This window comes from Notolabrus celidotus, chromosome 14, assembly GCF_009762535.1.
Source record: "Notolabrus celidotus isolate fNotCel1 chromosome 14, fNotCel1.pri, whole genome shotgun sequence".
NCBI lineage: Eukaryota > Metazoa > Chordata > Actinopteri > Labriformes > Labridae > Notolabrus > Notolabrus celidotus.
In genome coordinates this window covers 32839369-32854176 of record NC_048285.1, presented here as the reverse complement: position 1 = coordinate 32854176, position 14808 = coordinate 32839369, and the positions used below count along the sequence as shown (strand labels likewise).

Below are 14808 nucleotides of genomic sequence, written 5' to 3'. Positions count from 1 at the left end.
AACATCTTAAAACTTCAGAAAAGCTCTGGAATGAATGTCTGTTTGTTGCAGTGATTGATAATGCAGTGCAAAGGTTTGGATTAATATGTCTTACATTATGAAGGGTCCAAAAGACTCACATGGTAGTAGAACATAGGTGTATGCTAGTGGGCTGTGCATTTTGGGATTTGCATCTGCAAGAAACACAAGAAAACACTTTCTACATCCATTCCATATCTGCACAATTTGTCTGGTTATTTGTGTGTAAGACTCAGCTGCTGTGCCAAAAAACAGATCCATGACAATAACAGCATATCAGGAATAATTCACTGCAAAATATCAAAACTAAGCAAGTGTTACTGTCTGATTTAGAGTAAAAAAGTATTGTTGAACTTAATATACGCAACAAACAAATACAAACAAACAAATACATCTGTAATAGTTGCCATATTTTATTTTATTTTATTTTATTTTATGTTGTTTTGTTGTATTTTATTTTGTTTTGTTTTATTTTATTTTATTTCATTTTATTTTATTTTATTTTATTTTGTTTTGTTGTATTTTATTTTGTTTTGTTTTATTTTATTTTATTTCATTTTATTTTATTTTATTTTGTTTTGTTGTATTTTATTTTATTTCATTTTATTTTATTTTGTTGTATTTTATTTTATTTTATATTATTTTGTTGTATTTTATTTTGTTTTGTTTTATTTCATTTTATTTTATTTTATTTTATATTATTTTGTTGTATTTTATTTTATTTTATTTTATTTTATTATATTTTATTGTATTTTAGTTTACCTTTATCATTGCTATTATTATTGTTATTATATTTTTTAACTATGTTAGTACATTGTTGTATTTCCCTGTCTCGTGTTGTAAGCTGCTGTAACAAAAGAATTTCCCCCAATGGGGGGGCCAATAAAGTATATCTTATCTAATCTTATTTTAAACACTTGATAAATCCAGGAAATGTCTTATTTTGGGATATAACAAGACAAAAATAAAGCCTAAGTATCTTGAAGTAAATAAAAACGTCTGCGACTGAAGGAAAGATTGACTTAAGTTTCTTATTTCTTTAAGCTAAGATCATTATTCTTATTCCACTGGCAGATCTTTGTCACACATTACAAGTAATGGTGACTGTGGCTGATATTAAGTTTAATAAGACAGAAACATTTCTTAATTTTTAGTTTTTGCAAAACCTTCAGAGCAAAGAGGACGTCAACGGGGAAGTGTGTTCAATCTGTTGTTTTCAAATCGCTCAACAAACATGTGAAAACAGGGAAAGATTGAAAAGCAGAGAGGGGCACAGAAACAGGGAGAGAAAGTGAGACATAACAACCGTAAGTGTGTTACCAAACCAACCGACCACAGGGAGGAAACCACACTGCATTACAGTTATTTAACTCGAGGCACACACACACACACACACACACACACACACACACACCACAGTAACGTATCAGTGAGGCGTTATGATAAGACATGTCTGCAGCGTGTTTTACAGTTGTTCTTCGCAACCTCTTTAAATGAACTGTCACTCAGTTTCAACAGCCAAAAATATCCAAACATCAAACCTTCAACGGCTCAGATTCAAAGTCAACGTTCAATATTCATCCCAGGTTCATTTACCCTTCAACATCTGAGGGATATGCATGTGCAATAACAACCTGTGTTGAAATCCAAATCTTCAACTTTGTTCTCTCTTTCTCACCAAACACTTCTCTTGTATCATTTCATTGTCTGGTCTCAGCATTACCACTTAAATCCTGCTAACAGTAAACATTGCAGTGTTTACTCTCCTTCTGTGAGGCTCAGGTCACCTGACCACAACTTCAACACTGTCTGAAACGTCCCTGCATACAGAGACACAATGCACAACCCAAACAACACATCGGCAGAGATGTCTGAGAAAAAGTGTCACAACTTTCAATACACGACAACAAGTGGGCGCAGAGTTTCAGTGAGAGTCTGAATCCTCAAGCTACAAAACAAGCGGTGGACTCTCTGGGCATAGTTAACTTCAGTGACTGCAGCTCTAACATGCTGCATGATTCTTTATTTGATGTAACTTACAAGCTGTTTTGAGGACGCTGATAGAGTTCAGTGGTTGAATCACATGCTGCATACAGAAGCTGTAGACCTTGAAGCGGGCAGCCTGAGTTCAAACCTGACACACGGCCCTTACCGCACGTGACTCTCTCCTACTTTTCCAACTGCGCTACCATCTAAATCTAAGGAATTAACACTCTTATGCATAAAGAAGAATATAAGTGATATTTGCAGAGGGGTGGGTTTCACTGAGAATTGATCTGTGGATGCTGTCAATCAATCAATCAATCTTTATTTGTATAGCGCCAAATCACAACAAACGTTATCTCAAGACTCTTTTACAAACAGAGCAGGTCGAGCCCACTCTATGTTAAATTATGAACAGAGACCCAACACCAAGACAGGATAAGACTCAGTCTGACCCCACCTTAATCCACCATGAGCATTGCACCTCGCAGTATTTAGTTAGTTACAGCGGCGAGGACAAACTTCCTTTAACAGGCAGAAACCTCCAGCAGGACCAGACTCATGTTAGACACACATCTGCTGAGACCGAGTTGGGTCTGGAAAGAGGGATAGAGGAGAATAAGAGAGAGAGGGATGATAGTGGGGAGACGGATAGTAGTAGTTGTAGCAGCTGGAGTCTGGCACGTCCACAGCAGCAGAGATCCAGAGGAACCTACGAGACAAGGGAGCTCAGGGACTCCAGAAAGGTCTATGAAAAGAGAGAAGAGAGGGAGACCAGAAGAAAGAAAAAGAGGAGAAGAAATGGGGAAGGAATGACAGAAGGAAAGGAGGGGATAAGAAAAGGAGAAAAGGGATGAGGAAACATGGAAAGAAAGAAAGAAAGAAAGAAAGAAAGAAAGAAAGAAAGAAAGAAAGAAAGAAAGAAAGAAGGAATGAAGGATTGAAATGAAAGAAAGAAAGAAAGAAAGAAAGAAAGAAAGGAAAAAGGAATGAAAGTGAGAAATGAGTAAAAGAAAGAGAAAGGACAGAAAGTAAGGACGGAATGAAAGGAAGGAAAGAAAGAAAGAAAGAAAGAAAGAAAGAAAGAAAGAAAGAAAGAAAGAAAGAAAGAAAGAAAGAAAGAAAGAAAGAAAGAAAGAAAGAAAGGATGAATGACAGAACAAAAAAAGGAGAGATCCAGAGGAACCTACGAGACAAGGGAGCTCAGGGACTCCAGAAAGGCCTATGGTTAGTAACTTTAATGGGACAGGAAGAGTTAAAGGAAGAGACAGGCAGAGAGAGGAGAGAGAGGGAAAGACAGGATCCCAGTGTGTCAGTCTAAGCCTATAGCAGCATCACTAAGACCTGGTCCAAGCCTGATCCAGCTCTAACTATAAGCTTTAGCAAAAAGGAAAGTTTGAAGCCTACTCTTAAAAGTAGAGAGGGTGTCTGCCTCCCGGACCCTGACTGGTAGATGATTGTGTCTCTCTCTCTCTGTCTGCACAAGAAAAGGTCCTCTGACAGTGGACATAGAAATGGGGAAGATGTTGTTTTTTGTCTTTAATATGTTTTCAGGAAGATCTTTGTCTTTAGGAGTCGTCCAGATCAGAAACTGTGTCCCTGACAGAAGAAGAAGTCTCTGCACATTTAGAGACTGTTGTTTTATGGATGACTTAAAAACTGTGTTTGCAGCACATGGATCAAAGTCAGGAATCTGACTATCAACTATCTGCACATCCTGAGTTTGCATTTTAACACATCATCAGTCTTTGAAACGACTCACAGTGACGATGACACATCACCGTTGAAGGAGCGGTCTGATCACCACTCACTTATACACGAGGACATCTTTCCATCTTTACATATCTAAAGGTAAAGCTGAGAAACATAAACAAAGATGACACAAGTTCAGCTCATTTACATGGTAAACACTGGAGTTAGAGTACAGCAGAGGGCCTGGGCGTATCGTGGGAGTGAAGTCCATTATGTATGTATGCCTGACCTCCTTAACCTATACGTTAAACAGTGACATCATCTCCGCCTCCGAGGCATCCAAAAGCCAAAATCTCCAGTCACAAACCCGGGCGTGGTTCACCCGGCCGGATCGTCAGTCTGACACATTCACACTCTGTTTTCACCTGCGGGCGTTTGCAAGGTTTTGGACAGGAGGGGAGGAACCAGAGCGGAGGAGATGAAGTGATACCTTATTATGACTCGAGGGGAAATTCAATGATTTTACTTTATAACATGAAACACTCAGAGTTTAAAATACACAGATAAAAAAAAGAGCATGTATGAATGTGCATCGATGCACAGAGGGATGCATGAGTTGTTGTCTCAAAGAAGGAAGACCCAGGAGGTGGACTTGAGTGGAAACTTCCACAAACCAAGTTACTGCTACTCCAGAAAGATCAACTGAAGTGGACTCAAACCAAAACCTTTTGAATCTTGTGTATTTGTGTGTTTCCTGAGTTTGTGTTCTTTTTCACTGGACTGAAGATGTTTTTTTAAGCGTGTGCTTGGGAGTCAAAGTACCTTTAAAACCCCTTTTTTTTAAACCAGACCCTCCCACTTACAATATATGGATCCAGAAGGTTTGGGACATTTATCAAATGGAACAAATTACACACCAATGAAGACTCCAAAGAGAAACTTCCACAACAAGATGGAGACCTGGACTAGTTCTACTTATGAAATAGAGAGTGATGTTTAATTTAGGTGCAGACCAAGATCATGCATTGGTTTTTCCTGGGTTTGACTTCACACCTGTACTTTGACACTGAGTGGATTAGAATTTGTTTCTTTATGATTACAACATTTAATTCTGATGTTCATTTCTCCTTTACTTTTATGAACATTTGTTTTTATACTTGTTTGTCTGTGTGTGTTATTGTTTGTATGTATATTCTCTGGAGTGGACATGTTGGTTTATTTTATGTTTGTTAGCTCATTGTTAGCTCTCAGCTCATTTTAACTCACTTTGAATTAATTTTTTTTTTTCAATTTTCTTCTTATTTAAGTTCAAGATAGATTTATACGGCACATTCTCAGAAAACACAACAGTCCATGTGTAGCAGTGAACTAAGAGAGTTGCAGTACAGCTGTAGATTTACCTGAAATCCGTTCTATGGGGGTTAATGAACTCAATCCATCCTTTCCAACATTTATCAAAAACATCCCTTTTGAGCCTCAGAGTAAACATTACTTTTTCTATTACAAAAATGTCATGCATCACATTAAACCAGTCTACTAATGCAGGTGAATCCTGACATAACCACTTTTTCATTATGGCTTTTTCACTGGCCACCAGCGTTACTCTAAACATGTACACTCTGGGAAAAGCCAAGAAGTTGAGGTGGTATCTTACCCAGGTACAATACTTGAAAACATAAATCAATCTTGGTTTTTAAAACTTGTTCCATACTATCTCTGATTGACTTCCAGTCATTTTCAATCTCTGAACAATCCCAAAACACATGAAAGTGGTTTGCTCTCTGAGTCCCACACCTTCTCCAACATGCAGTCTAACCCCTCTGAATGTTTTTGTACAGGTGTTATAAAAAACCTAACCAAGTTCTTCCAATTGTATTCTCTCCATGACAGGGAATTAGGCATTTAAATCCTCCCACTCCTCCATCGAGATTGCAAAGTTACCCTCACGTTCCCATTTCTCCTTTATGTAGGACGCACTCGCTCCTCTTAACTCCTGGAGGCTAAATTAAAATTGTAATGTAATTTTTCATATATTTCTAATTTTCCTTTTCTTTTCTGTTTTATTATATTTGTCATTTTAATTATGTTCTTTTATGCTTGTCTGAATGTCTCCCATGCTTTTAATGTTTTAATGTAAAGCACATTGAGTTGCCCTTGTGTATGCAATGCACTATACAAATAAAGCTGCCTTGCCTTGCCTTGCCTTGCCTTGCCTTGCCTTGCCTTGCCTTGCCTTGCCTTGCCTTGCCTTGCCTTGCCTTGCCTTGCCTTGCCTTGCCTTGCCTTGCCTTGCCTTGCCTTGCCTTGCCTTGCCTTGCCTTGCCTTCTATTTCTTATTCTTAAGCCTGATGTCTCACACAATAAAACAAGATAAGTGGACAAAATAAGGAGATAACTTCCAACTTTTCTGTGACAGAAGAATCAAGTTGCAGAGTTAAACCAATGTACAAATCTGAAGTTACACAAAGTGATATTTCATTGTTCAATGAGTGTGCAAAAGTGACCAGAAGACACATCTACTGTGTGGTGGAGAAATGTTAAAGCTTGGAAGATTTTGTGTCAACCTTTTTGCAGTTTTCAGAGCATTAAGGTCGTTGTATTCAGCCTCTTCTGTGATTTATTTAAAAGTGAATATCAGGATGTCAACTTGTTCACCCTGCAGAATATCATTCCCTGCTTTGAGGCTCAAAGACTAGAACCTTCTTCTTCTTGTACTATGAGTGTGATAACCTACTTTTCTGAGACTGTACTCTTCAAACACAGATGGAAATGCATTCAGCAGCTCCTCTAATAACAGTGAATGTGTTGGTATTTGCAACACTCGTCATTATCTGCTTAGCTGTATCGATCCTCTGCAGAGTGAGTGGACGCCCAGTTAAGAGAAGAAGAATGCATCTTTAAGGATTTGGTAATGAATGGGTGGAAAAGTAGCTCCATTCAGATCTCTCCTCTCCTTTCTGGGCGCACCCTGCCCCCCAGCACACCATTACAATGCAGGACCCCTTCCCCCCAAACCAACCCCCCACACACACATTAACACACATTAACACACACACACTCCCTGCCCTGCCCCCTGAGGAACACAGGCGGGGGTGGGTGTGTGTGTGGGTGGGTGGGTGGGTTTCCCCAACTATAAAAGCAGATTCCAACAGATGGTCGGGGAACTTTCCTCCCAGGGACTTGCTGTTTCAGGACTCCCTGCCTCCTCTACAACAAAACCAGAGTAGCTCTCTTCTCCTTCACCCCCTTCCCTCAAACTCTTTCTACTCCAGGAACAAGCAGACCTTTATCTTCTGTCTGTTCTCAAAAACTCTTCAGAGAATCCTTTGGGTTTCCCTCCCAGACCCTGACACCTCTCCTGGTCTCAGACCCTAACTTCTCTTTTTTTGGAAGCAGAAACTTTTTTGTCCTCTTGGTTTGAGCAGACACACGGCTCTATCGCCAAGAGAGGACTGCGGAGCTCACCATGCCCTCCGACTTTCTGACCCCTTTCCTGGAACTGGACGAAGAGTTCTGCAAGGTAAGAGCAACTAATGACAATTTACAAATGTTCTGCAAGATGCAAATTTTGACTCTTAATCTTGAGAGTAAGTTTATTCACAAATGTGTGGAAGAATACTTGATTTAAGTTGTTCTATCTTTTCCTGCAGCCTTTGTGAATGTTTGGCTTTAAACTTAGATTTGATGTCTTTCCTGGAAGGTTAGGATAGTAGAGGGGATGGATTTCAGATATTTCTTTGTTGATTGGAAAGAAAAAAGTTTGTTCAAAAGACAATTCAAAGTTATTAGGAGATTGCATGTGATTCAACTGCTGTGGGGAAAGTTGATTGAAAGAACAGTTAAAATGCTTCAACTTCAAAAATATGAAAAAGTCTTTTATTTATTGATTCATGTAAAATATTTTAAAACTCTCAAAATTGTATCCCATGAGACTTCTTGAGCTGCATCCATCCTGTTGATTTAGCCTCAGGTTTAAAACCTCCTTTCAGCTCGACTTGGCCCGACCAGTCTCGCTCCAGCGCTCCAGGAATTCACAGAGCTCACATCCATTCTCCTCTCTTCTTTTGTGTGACAGAATTTCCGCGGCCTGGAGGCGACAGATGGCTCTCCTGCTGACCCGGAGCAGCAACGGCAGCAGCACAGTCTCAGGGTTCTTGGCTTCCAGCGACGTCATTCTCTGTGCCCTGTGACCCTCCCCAACTCCAAGTTCAACAACAGCAGCATTAGCAGCAACAGCAGCAGCAGCTCCGAGGTGACTGATTCAGCCTGCTGGGGCCTCAGCATGGCCCCTTCCCAGCAGTGGAGCCGAGAGGGTCAGCTTCCTCGCTCCTCGCTCAGTCACATCCCCTTCAGAGTTGACCGCTCGGTCAGCATGATTGAGGGCAACGTGAGCGGCGTGACAGGCCGAGAGGACAGGATGCCTAACGTGCTGCTCCCTCCACCAGGCCTCTGCCTCAGCAACACCTCCCTCTCTGCTGCTTCCCTCTCTGCTGCTTCCCTCTCTGCTGCTTCCCCATCCGCCTCCAGACCACCAGTCCCCACACCAGCACCTCACATCTCCACCCGCTACAAGACCGAACTCTGTCGCACCTTTGAGGAAAGTGGAACCTGCAAGTACGGTGCAAAGTGCCAGTTTGCCCACGGCATGGACGAGCTGCGAGGGCTCAGCAGGCATCCCAAGTACAAGACGGAGCCATGCCGCACTTTCCACACCATCGGCTTCTGCCCATACGGCGCCCGCTGCCACTTCATCCACAACGCTGATGAGATGGAGGGCGGTGACCCTACTGCACCTCCTCAGAAGCAGAAGCTGAGGCCTCCTCTGCTGCGCCACAGCTTTAGCTTTGCAGGCTTCTCCTCCTCTCCACAGACCTTCCAACCAGTCGAACAGCTGCAGCCCTCCTCCCTCCTCTTCACCCGGGCCTCCTCTGTCTCTCCTCCTCCCTCCTCCACAGGAAGCCCAGAGCTCCTCTCCCCTCTCTTCTCTGACCCAGGAGCACTGAAGCATTGCTCTTACCCCTTCTCTGGTATCACAGACCTTGCAGGTGACAGCAATGACTCAGCGCTGCGCTTCTACGCCGTGTCTGATTCTGTCAGCACCAGATGCACCAACTCCATTATCACCTCCAAATCCCCAAATCTCCCCTTCCAGCTCCCCCAGCAGCGGAAGGTCTCCATTATTAGTGCCCCTCCTGGTTTGCAGAGATGCTCCTCTGCTGACTCCCTCTCTGAGGAGGGCTACACCTCCTCCTGCTCCCTCAGCTCTTCCTCCAGCGGCACAGAATCCCCAAGCTTCGAGGGCCGGCGCCTACCCATCTTTAGCCGCCTGTCTGTGTCAGACGAGTAGAGGAGGTTTACTGAAGGGCTGAATTTAATCAGGGATGGAAAGTCTGAATGTTTAACTCCCACGTGACCAGGACTTCTGACCATGATATGCAATGAAAGAGTAGTGCAGAAAATACCTTCTAACTTCAATTCCTTTTAGTCAAACAGTTTTTAAAGTCACAGAAGATTTGAACGTTAGGTTTTTAGTCCCTCCCTGAATCCAGCCGGGTAAACATACCTAACTTTGTGCATATTGCATTCCTCATCCAAGCAGTTGTAGCGCTGCTCAGTGTTTGTCCAGTTTTAGCTGACTTCTTTTTTACATTATTTGATTTTTCCCCTTAAATTGTTCTTGTATGCCCATGTTACTGCTGTATACTGTTGTATACACGTTTTTAAATACTTAGCGGGGACTTCACTCGGCTCGGCAGCTCCCCCTCAGGCTGCTCGTGCTCAGTGGGAGATTCTGTGTGAGAGTCTCCTGTACCCTGAAGATGAAGATTAGTGCTGCGTGCCCTTTGTGACTGCTGTGCCACCAACCAGTCTGCAGCACTTCAGTCATACTTAGGGCTCAACGACTGTACGATACACCTCTCGTCCCTGAGGGTTAAATAACTGTATGCTGTCACTGATTGATGATTTGATTGGTTGTCTGGCTTCGGCCTCTTGATTGTATTTGTCGGCCATCTTTACTGCCTTTGCAAGAAAAACAAAACAGCTCATTTGTAGGCGACCCACTGACTTCCTAGTTACCAAAGTTGATGTTAGAGTCCACTTTAACCCACTAGTACTGCTAACACCTAGCTTAGCCTTTAGCCACATCAGGAAGGACACAGTGTTGTGATATTTGTTGTTATAGTTTAACACTTCCTTGACTTATTTATTGCTTCTCTGAGTTATTTGTTGTTTTTTACAGAGGTTGCATTGTGATTGTGTTTATGCATTTTTTTTTATATACCAGAGAACTTGTGCTTTATGTATGCATTCATGATGTCCGTCTGCTTTTGATGCTATCAGGTAGCTTTAAGGAGGCTCACAGAGAGGAGAGGAAATGAAAGGAGGGAGTTAAACGTTTTTGGCATTCTGTATGTACGTTGCCTTATTAGATGAAATCAGGACTCACTGAATCGTCACACCTCTGCAGCACAATAAGCTTCACCTGAGACAGCACCTGATGATCCCTTTGTAACAGCCTGTCTCAGCAGCAGCATTAGTGCCTGTTCCTGCAGGTGGTGTGAGCATGCAGTGAGTCTACTCTCCTCTCTGTTCAGCCTCACACCTCAGACTGTAATAACCTTTTCAAGTGTTTGGTGCTGTAATCTGAATACAAAGTGTAAAGAGGGGCTGAAACACTGTGAAGGCCTCAGTGTGAGTCTAAAGAAGCAAGGTGAAATGTGACTTACCTTAGTGCTTACCTTTGTGGAAGCCCCTCCCTGTTTGAACCCCTGTGTGTTATCTTCTTCTTGTGATGTAAACAGACAGGTGAAAAGGTGACCTTTGGTTGAAGTTGATTTTTATCTATCAGAGTTGCCTTGATGTGTTTGAAGGCCAACATCTGTTGCACGCTAGCTTGCTAGCTAACTCTCTGAGCGGCAGGAGGAATCAAAGTGAGTTGAAGTGAAATCAGGAGAGATTCAAGACTCTTTTTTTTTTTTTTTAATGATCTCAAACCTGAGAGTCCGGAGACGCTTGTTGCTGCAGCTTACTGTTAGCTCGACTCATCAGCAGCAGTTGTTGCTTCTTTTGTTAACTTAAAGTCTTATTTATTTTGTTTTCAGAAGTGAAACCTATATTGTGTTGTTTGATCTTGTGTTTTTTTGATTTACATAATTTAAGTGCATTTATTGTTTACATTCCATGGGTTATGTTGATATCCTAGCTCTTTATCTTAATATATTTGTCCATCATGATTTCGAATAAAAGTCTTTGAAGAAAAACGCCCAGGTCTTCCTTTCCTCTAAACTTCACTCTTCTTTATATATCATGCAACAAGGATGCAAGTCCAAGAGAGAGGTCTTAGCGTCTAGTAGCAGATAAGATAAGATAAGATGAGACTCCTTTATTCGTCCCACAACAGGGAAATTCATGGAGTTACAGCAGCAAACAAGAAGGTGTACGGAACATGAATTTCATCAAGAATATATATAGAAAAGAAATGTCCATCAGAGACGACAGCTTGGCCATAATTCTCCTGTCAGCCACCACCTCCACAGGGTCCAGGACTGAGCTGGCCTTCTTCACCAGTTAGTTCAGTCTTGCTCTCCTGTATCCTGTCCGCCCACAGCAGGTCAAATCCTTCCAATGTGTGTGCACAAACACCAACATCAAACACATTTCTAATAAACACACACTCCATATTTAGGATTCATCCCTCAGTCCATGTTTTAGCATCATTTTCTCGTCTCCCCCTCTCTGTAACTATCATCACATCAAAAGCACTCTCCTTCAACCTTTCAACAATGAGATTTTCTGCAAATTCAAGTCAAAAGAACATAATCAAAACTGACCCTAGTTTATCTGGACATGCAGTGAGTTTAAATTCATCACCTTCTCTTGAGAGGAATGATGTAAAACTAATTTTCTGCACATTAAAAAGGAGAATATCTGGAACAGTAAGGGGTTAAAGTCGGGCCACTCAGTATGAAAGAATTCTGCAGTTGTATCATGAAAGCAAAGGATGCACATAATGCCTCAGATCTCCGGTATGATAAGGGATCAAACAATGATCAGATCTGAGATCTTTGTAAGACACAAATGTTCATTTTGAGCAAAGTGTTCCCACGAGCATCACTCCAAAACTCTGCTCCTCAGCCCTTTACGATCATCTGTCTCACTGACACACAAAAGAAACAAAGATTAACTCTTTCTCTTACTTGCGTTCAGGGAATCTCCCAGCCCTCCCCTTGCTGTGTGTGTGTGTGTGTGTTTATGTGTGTGTGTGTGTTGTGTGGGAGGAGGATTGAGTTTTGTTGCAACTCGTCTGAACGGACCAATTTAGAGTGAGTGACAGTGAGGAGAATGTTTGGGCAACAGATGCTCGAACAAAGACTTCCCGGCACACAATGGGGCACAGAGATACTTGTGACTGATTTCCATCTATTCACACAAAGTGGAGCAGAAGTTGACGTCCTCCCCTCTGTGTGTGTGTGTGTGTGTGTGTGTGTGTGTGTGTGTGTGTGTGTGTGTGTGTGTGTGTGTGTGTGTGTGAGTGTGTGAGTGGGAGGGTGGTGTATAAAAACTACAGTTCTTTGTAACATGTTATTCAATTACTATAACCAGCGCTGCGGCATGTAAACAGCATCCATTGTGTCTACTGCAGTTTGGACTAAGTGTTCAATCTTTTACTCCTGAAGTTAAATCTTAATCTGCAGAGAGCTACAGCTGTCAGATAAATAAAGTGGAGTAAACACTTCTATGTTTAGCTGGAAGAAAATGAAGTTAGTGACAATTGTTACCAATTTAAGTTTGAGGAAAATCAAGACACTGAAGTGGCACCGGGTCTTTCTGTCACAGTCGCACTACACAGACTAAAAATACACAGCTAACAATGGCTACGTCTACATGAGACTTTTAATTCCTCTTTGATTCAGAATGAAAATTAAATCCTCTTTAAAAAGATTTAAAATGACCTTGTAAATAATTCAGAATGAAAATGACCATTCTGAATTAAACTTGAATCCAAAGTAAGTGTCTGGTTTATTCTGATTTTAAATCTGAATTGAATAATTCCTCCATCATGTTTACATTCATTCCCCTTTAAATTCACTCCGGTCGTTCTGAGCATGCTCGTTCCCTTGTCCTGTTGCGATGACGCACATACACTACCGGTCAAAAGTTTTAGAACACCCCAATCTTTCCACTTTTTTATTGGAATCCAAGCAGTTCACGTCCATTGAATAGCTTGAAATGGTACAAAGGTAAGTGGTGAACTGCCAGAGGTTTAAAAAAAAAGGGTAAGATCACCCAAAACTGAAAAAATAATGTACATTTCAGAATTATACGAAAAGGCCTTTTTCAGGGAACAAGAAATGGGTCATGCCTTGAATGTTGGTGCTACCAATTCTTGCAGGTGTCCCAACTTTCCTTGATTACTTACAAACCCCTCTGTCTGCAAAAGTAGTGTTGGATCACACTGTGGTACCATACCGTCGTGAGCATCATTTCAACAGTCTTGTACTCCAGAAAGTAAAGTGTTGCTTCACTAGCAAGGACCACGCCACACAAGGATATAAGTTGAACATTTAATGAATTAGTTGTGCGTAGTGTGCCCAGCAGAAGGAGACTCAGGATGGGGGTTCCGTCTCAGCGTTATCCTGCCGGAGCTGATCTTGACCCAGGTTGTACCTGGAAGTAGACAGGGCATAGAAGGAGCGAGCACGAGTGGAGTAGGAGAGGACAAGGAAATAGGTTAAGTGCAGTAGAGTAAGGTGAGGGAGGGTGGGTTGAAGAATCACGGACAAGCAGTTGGAGTAGGCTGGCTACGTTTAAGAAGGCTTGTCAGGGGATTGAGGGTGTGGTTTAGGCGTGGTCCTGCTCCCGAATCTAAGTTAACACCTTAACTTCATTTAATAAAGGCCAGAATAAAGTTGCCAAAGGTGGCGACTGCGATGAGTCAAAAGTTTAAACTCCATTTTGGTGTATGATTTGATTCCATGTTTTCATTTCAGAGCACAATAAGACATTGAACTGCATAAGTTTCCATAAAAAAATTGAAAAATGAGGGTGTTCTAAAACTTTTGACCGGTAGTGTATTCAGCGCTGGCGGGCACATATTCCAGGATGGCCGCCCGAAGCAAGCGTTGCACTCAAGCCGAGACTATTTATTTAATAGGAGCCTTAGAAGAAATGGATATCATGAAAAGAGAGGGATGTGTCAGTGGGCTGAGGTAGAGCAGCCGTTGAACTAACTGTTGGCTTTGATTCGCCAAAGTACGGTCTTCTTCTTCCTCCCTTCTCTGGTCCTCTATCTCTCTTCTCCACCTCAGCTGACGAAAGTGAAGCATGTATGTTTGTGTCCAGCTGCTTATTCAAAACTAGAATAAATAATCAAAATGAAAATTGTACTTATTGTGTGGTCTTTCATGTTGTAACCCAAAATAAAAGAAGCAGGAACTGGAGTCTGTTTTCTTCCAGTAGATGTAAATACGTCACCCCCACCCCTGTCCAATCAGAACCCTTCCCAACCTTCAGACCGTAAGAGGAATAAAGACCATTAAACGTGTTTTTCATGTAAACCTCAATTCTGAATATCTATTTCCATGTAAACGTGTAAACTAAAGAGGCGGGGTTTGAACCTCCTAGCCAACAGCTATGTGTTCCCGCCTGTCAGTCAAGTCAGTCATGTCCTTATTTGGGGAAAAACTCGTAATCTTAATTTCTTCTGAACCGTCACGTACAGTGTGTGCCGATAGAGAGATTAGCGCCGTAGACCGAAGCTGTTTTTTTAACCAGGCTGTAAACGTGTTTATTTCTGTTGTAAAGATCGTCCTCTTTGAATGGGTGTGTATGTGGATTCCTGTGTTCCTGCAGCCAGCCTCAAGTGGATTCTCAATGAACTGCAGTTCATAACACTTCTGCCTGGGCTTCATATTTTGAGACCAGAGGTATCAAAGATTTTGCAGTGCCAAGCCTTTAGATATTGTGACAATGAAGACCAACTTAAGATCTTGATGCATACATATTATATTTGCAACTTAATCTAAAAGAAGACGTAGTCAGATATTCCTCTTATAAAGGCTCAGCCCTCACATGGAGCTCTGAGTAACTTTGCCCCGTTCATTTATAGAGACT

At 41.7% G+C, this 14808-nt stretch overlaps 1 protein-coding gene across 1 annotated transcript; it reads left to right on the top strand.

Moving 5' to 3' along the window:
• The first annotated feature begins 6915 nt into the window (after positions 1 to 6915).
• Positions 6916 to 10915, top strand: LOC117825463 (mRNA decay activator protein ZFP36L2-A). The gene is made up of 2 exons (XM_034701324.1): positions 6916 to 7213; positions 7769 to 10915. The coding sequence occupies exons 1-2, from the start codon at positions 7160 to 7162 to the stop codon at positions 9038 to 9040; spliced, it is 1326 nt and encodes a 441-aa protein (XP_034557215.1). The 5' UTR covers positions 6916 to 7159; the 3' UTR covers positions 9041 to 10915.
• The last annotated feature ends 3893 nt before the right edge of the window (positions 10916 to 14808 follow it).